The 6679-nt window shown below is 31.8% G+C and overlaps 1 protein-coding gene across 1 annotated transcript; it reads left to right on the top strand.

Moving 5' to 3' along the window:
• Window positions 1–2280: 2280 nt before the first annotated feature.
• LOC120191753 (probable 2-oxoglutarate-dependent dioxygenase AOP1) lies at window positions 2281–3481 on the top strand. Its single transcript, XM_039194676.1, has 3 exons — window positions 2281–2646; window positions 2732–3053; window positions 3139–3481. Exons 1-3 carry the CDS (start codon window positions 2300–2302, stop codon window positions 3403–3405), a joined length of 936 nt encoding a protein of 311 aa, XP_039050607.1. The 5' UTR covers window positions 2281–2299; the 3' UTR covers window positions 3406–3481.
• The last annotated feature ends 3198 nt before the right edge of the window (window positions 3482–6679 follow it).

The raw sequence follows: 6679 nt of genomic DNA, 5'->3' as shown, positions 1-6679 counted from the left end.
TTTATTTGACAATAAATATAATATAATATAATATAATAAAAATATGATTCAATTTAAATATTAATAATTTAAAATATATATATCAAAATAGAGTGTAACCGATTTTATAAAGAATTAAGAAAGAAAAAACTCATTTAAACTTACATTAATATCTTAATTAACAAAATTAATGGCATCAAATCATATTTGAGAGAAAATGATCATCCCTACTACTAACATGTATCATATAAAGTAAAACAAGACAGATATATATGCATTACTATATTCTACTATGAAAAAAAAGTAATAATTGCAGAGTTGGAAAATCGAAACAGTAAATAAAGAGAAGACTGAGAAGAGAAGAGGAGCAGAGATAAAAAAGACTACAGCTTCTTATTAGATTTTTGTTCTTCAGAAAGCAAAAGAAAAACAAGACTATCCTCTCTCCTTTCACTAAGCCATCTCATTCCTTTTAATTATGTGATATGGTTTAGGGTTTAAGTTATACACATTAAGGTAACATACAAATTATGCAAAATGATGTTATGTGACTCCTAAATAAATCATTCACATACTTATACATAAACATATCAATATGCAAAATAAATATACACAACTAATTAAAGAAAACAATCCTAAACAGAGACTAAATTAAGAGAAACCTAAATGTGAGGACTAATTTAAGCAAAATAAATGACACCTGAACATTTAAAACAAATAAGAAAATTTAAACAAATGAGGGACTGTTTTGTACAAAACACATAAATCTAGAGGGCCTAAAGCTAATTTACCCCTAATTAAAAATAACATCAAGTTGAACTCAAATATCTTAAATGTTTACTTGACAGAACCCTAATTTTCTCACAATCAATAACATCAGTAATAAAAATTGATTTATTTAAGTTATTTTTTTTCAATTCAAATTTTCTAATTTTTAAAACTTGAGTCCGGATGAATTTTACAACTTAAATTTATGAATTTTTACAAATATCACTTAAATCTCTGATAGTTTAAATATATATAAATTATTCCTTCTCAACAAAAATTATAAAAAATATTTAAAATCTTAAAAAAGATTGTATACTATTCTTAAAAATTCGTTAAAACTTAAAAACAAAATAAAAGTTTAAATTAAAAAATAAAATTATTCCAAAATAATAAATTCTAGGCATTATATAAATAAAAATATTTATTTTACTCAATTTATATAAGAATATTTAATTTAATTTAAAATAATAAAATATCAATTTAATTACTTTTACCAAAAATTATCCAATACTTACATTCACCCAAAACAGAGAAAAAAAAAAGGAAAGTGAAAATGAAAATTGAGAAATTAAAAATATGAAACTAAATAGTGCGCAGGTGGCGTGAGAGTGGTGAATTGGTGACTCAGCAGGATCCATTTGAACAAGCAATGATGAAGAAGCAGCTCTACCACTCATCAGCTGGTTCAACTCTTGTTTTCACCTACACAAATTCCTTATTATTTTAGGAAGAAATGCTTCAATTACTGGAGGATTGACGGAGTAGACTTTAAAGGACACGATGAAAGGATGGAAAATAGATAGTATATTTAGCAGAAGATGGGAGTTTGCTGGAGAAGGGTCAGAGAAGCAGGAAAGACAAGAATCCCACATCTTTAAGATAGAAGCATGTGCTTCACAAGTGAGTCTATAAATTAAAGCGCTAACTCAATGGTTAAATTTACGGAGTCGTGTTGTTAGCAGTCTTGAGCTTGACTTGAGCTCAAAATTGAGCTTGAATTGAGCTTAAAATTGAGTTCCAATCGAGCTTGAGTCTTGAGCTTTAATCGAGCTTTTAAATTTTTTTGAGTTTGAGTTTTTTCGAGTTCGAGTTGAGTTTCAATATTTTTTTTTGAGTTTGAGTCGAATTTGAACATTTTAGGTTCGTGAGTTTTTGAGTCGAGTCGAGTTTACGTTTAATGTTTTTGAGTTTGAGTTGAGTTCGGCAATACTCGAGTTTGATTCGGCTCGTTTACACCCCTAGCGGTGGCTGTTGGCATCTGCCCAATTCTTTTAAAGGGCTACGCCAGCTGTGACGTTTAACCCTAAAATAGTCTGTTTTATTTGATAATTATTATTATCATCACTATCATCGTCGTGTCAAGTGAAAAGAATAGGATAACAGAAATTCACATTAATCCAAAGCAAAATGATGTTGATTTAAAATTATAATCAAACCTTTCACGGTGATGCTTACAATGCGCTATTAAGCCTCATAGATTGTATATATAAAGGTGCCATTCAGGTATAAAAATCAAGCATTCATAGTTGTAAATTCAAGAGCAACTCCGGATATGGTTCCAGTTATAGATTTCTCCAAGCAAGACCTTAAACTGGGCAGCCCCGAATGGGATTCGGTGAAGTCCCGAGTTCGGGAAGCTTTGACGGAGTATGGTTGTTTCGAGGCCTCGTTTGACGAAGTGATGGCGCTTCGAGAATCAATATTCGGAGCCTTGGAAGAGCTTTTCGACTTGCCGTTTCAGACCAAAAAGCTTTGTGCTTCGGAGAAACCCTTTCGTGGCTATAATGGGTCTCCATCGGGAGTGGTCGAAAGCATGTCGACTGATGATGCACATATTGCTGAAAACATTGAACAACGCCTCACTACCATTTTGTGGCCTCAAGGGAACATAAACTTCAGGTACTTATAGAACTCTGAACGATTATTCAATCGAATCGAGCGAAAATTGATTGATGTTATTAATCATTTGGTCTTGATTTGGCAGCAAAACACTGGTATCTTTTACTCAGCTAGCGTCAAAATTAGAAACGACGATCATGAGGATGATTTTGGAGAGTTTTGGCGTCGAGAAATACATGGATGAGCTCACTGAGTCCACAAATTATCAGCTGAGGGTCATGAAATATAGAAGACCAGAAAGCAGCGGTCCGACATTCGGGATTCCGGCGCACCGTGACTCGAACATGATGACTCTTTTGTATCAAAACGAGGTTAATGGTCTTGAGATTCAAAACAAAGATGGCGAGTGGATGGACGTCAAGCTTTCGCCCAACTCTTTCATAGTCATGATCGGAGAGTCTTTCAGTGTAGGTCACTATGATATCACAAATGATTTGTTTTTTTACACATTATTCCGTTAATATAAAATCATGTATTTGTCTGTGATTGCAGGTATGGTTAAATGGTGGATTGTCTTCGCCTTATCATCAGGTTACGATGAAGGGAAACATGGCTAGGTATAGCCTGGGATTGTTTGCAAGGCTGAGAGGAGGCTACCTCGTAAAGACACCGAACGAGCTCGTCGATGACAACAATCCCATGCTCTTCAAACCCTTTGACTACGAAGAGTTCATGAAATTTCACTCCACTCAAATAGCCCAACCTGCTACTAAATCTCAAGCTCTTGGGTACGGTCTTAAAGCTTATTGCACTGCCTAACATTTGGTCACTGTTTACTTGTGACGAATAAGCTTCTATTGTTGTGGGACGATTATGATGTGATCTACTTCCATTTACTCTATGTGATTGTAAGAATTCACAAAAGATCAATATTATGCACTAATTATTGGCTTAATATTACAATTTACAAGATAACACATTCAAAATCTTTCTTAACAATTGATACATTTATTTGAATCCAAAACTTCTAAAAAAAACATCATTCTTTTTAATCACCGATGCCACTCGATGGATTTAATATAGTATAAACCTTATTTAATATAATTTGTTGCATTTGGAATGCTGGAATTCAGTTGTTGCTCGATCCTTCATTTTGTTGAAGTATTCGTGTTTGACATCAATGTCCATCTCAATATCAATCAAGGTTTAAGGATATAATCACGGACTGACGTAAGATACTATGAAAATGAGATAAAACTTATAAAATTTTAGGAGATGAAAACATATTATTAATAAAAAATACAAAAAAATATTAAAATATAGAAGAATTTGAAAATTTTATAAGATATAATCATTAAAGATCCTTTGAATACTTGAAAAACTTAAAAAGAAAAAAGTTAAACGTATTCGAATATGATATAAATACCCATATCCAACACATACACTCGATTTTAAGTATTGTAATGAATTGGAAACATTAAATGTAACATCCTCAATACCGGGTTAGTGACCAAATTGAAATATTTTGGAATCTGGTGATTAAAGTAGAATAATTGAATAGCTCAATGATTTATTGGAAATATAGTTGAAGGTTGTTTGGTAATTATTGAATGAATTAAAGGGTAAAATGGTCAATTGACAAGTAAGATTTTTATTTTCCTTTATAAGATAAAGGAACCACGTGGGAAATGAGAGAATTCTCCAGAAGTTTTCTTTCTTCTTCTTCCTCTTCCTCCTCCCGTATCTCCAAGCTCAAAAGGTGAGTTTCTTTGTTTGTTGATTAATTGTTGATTTTAAGGTTGGGTTATGATCATTAGATGATAATTAAGCTTAAGGAAAGCTTAATTTGTTCTAAAACAACAAGATGAAAGATATAGAAGAGATTAAAGAAAATGAGTTTTCAGATGATTTTCTGGGAAAGAGTTAATAAGTGAAATTTGAGAAGGAATTTGACTTGTCATCACTAAGAATAAGAGATTTATAAAGTTAGAAAGGATTAATAACAAAGTTGAAAGTTTAGTAAGTTTCTTAATTTTAAGAATCATGATGAGATATGGAAAATAGAGATGGTTTATATGAATACAAGTTGGTTTAAGTAATGGTAGTTGAGTTTAATGACATGATATGGGCCTAAAATATAAGAATTGATGAAGAGTTGATGTTTTTCGGGCGTAAACTACAAATTCTGGGCAAAGTGTATCAATGAACATTCAATGTGTACCGATGCACTCTTTAAAGAAGAAACATCGAATGCTTTGAGTGTACCGATGCACAGTTAGTGCATCGATGCACCCCTTAAAATGAAAACATCGAAGGTGATTTGTGTATCGATGCATGGGTAGTGCATCGATGCACATTTTAAAGAATGCATCGATTCACTGTAGAATGTATCAATGCACTTCAAGGGGAAAATAGAATTATACCTTTCTTTTGGTCTAAGAAATGATAGATTAGAGTATATCAATTAGATACTGATAGTATAAATATATGATTGTGTAGATATCGATTGAGAGCAAGTTCCGGAATGATTGAAAGATTAGAATTGATCCAGAAGAGAAAGAAAGTCATAGGAGTAATTGATAGTAAGTGAGGCCAAGGTGAGTGCATATTAGTTAGTTTATGGTGCTAAATGGAAACAAGACTTGTGACAAGTCTATTTTCTATGTTAGAATGCATGAATATATGATTATACGTATATGCATGACATTAATTGTATGTATGCATGATTATATGTGTTAACATGCTTTTGAATGTAATGATATGAGAAGTATGTGCTATGTGATGTATATATATGAACATATGTGAAATCTGAACTATATGACTGCATGAGAAAGATATGAGCCATATGACATGATATATGTGAACATGAGAAAATAAAGTATAAGATATGAGCTATGTGATCCTATGAGAATATGAAAAGAACCTATGTGACTACATGTATATGTGAAAGAAGCTATGAGCTTATATGACATGTGATATGAAAGTGTACATGTGAAATGATAAAGTGAAAATGCTCATGTTATATGATACGAGAGCTATATGTATAGTTGGCATGCCAAGAGTCGAGGGTCTACGTGGTCCTTCGAGACATACAGTGATCCTTCGAGATATTTCATAGTGGTCCTTCGGGACAAAATTTCATAGCCCCTAGTGGGATCCCTTACGAGCTGTGGTGACAACATAGTGCACAACCTCAATAGACTCACATATCTACAGTTCTCACAGATGTATATGGGCTAACAAAGATATAACAATAAATATATATATTACATGTAAAGTATATGCTTTTGTGATATGAATTGTATTATATGATGGATATAAATGATAATGGTATGGATAATACAATAAGATTATGATGGAAATAATGTGTGATGTGTATATGTGTACATTATGTTATATAGAATGATTGTGTGACATCATGAAGTGATATGTTCATACATGTTTAAGCATTTAGAGTTTCCTTTATAAGTTTAATGCCTCACTAAGTCATATACTTAGCGTGTGATTGTTTCACACGTAGGTTATAGAAGCGAGAAAAGAAACGAAGAAGAGCAAGTCAGGTCAGCATCTCCCTTACAAAATTTCAGATCAGAAAATAGATTATTTAAATGTGTTTGGTTATTTTGATTATAGTTGGCATGTACTAATTGATTGATTTGAATATGCTCTGATCGATTTTGGTCAATTTATGTAAATAAACCGCTTTTATTTTAATGAAAGTTTAAATTTTCTTTGAATTTTGTCAAGAGTCAAAGTTTGAAAAGTTAATGTGACCCCTCAGACTCGTATTCGGGTCAGGTACGAGTTAAGGGTGTTACATTAAATCTTAACTGTGTTTGAAGTTATAAAGAACTTGATTTTTGTCACTTTACTGCATTTGTTAGAATCTGTTAATATGAAAACCGGTTAGCTTAGTTTGAGTTTCAAGATTTTCTCTTTATGTATTATCGTCTTCTTTCTCTGTCAGTATTCATGGTTATAAACCTTTAATATATGAGTAAAGTACACAAATAGTTTTCCGATTATACGATACTACTTTATTGAGTCACAAGATTATTAAAAGCTATAAAATGATCTCCTAACTATGGGGTAT

Source organism: Hibiscus syriacus, unplaced genomic scaffold, assembly GCF_006381635.1.
Source record: "Hibiscus syriacus cultivar Baekdansim isolate YM2019G1 unplaced genomic scaffold, ASM638163v2 tig00116971_pilon, whole genome shotgun sequence".
In the NCBI taxonomy this organism is placed as follows: Eukaryota; Viridiplantae; Streptophyta; class Magnoliopsida; order Malvales; family Malvaceae; genus Hibiscus; species Hibiscus syriacus.
Note: the sequence above shows the minus strand (reverse complement) of the source record. Positions and strands in the feature narration are given on the sequence as shown.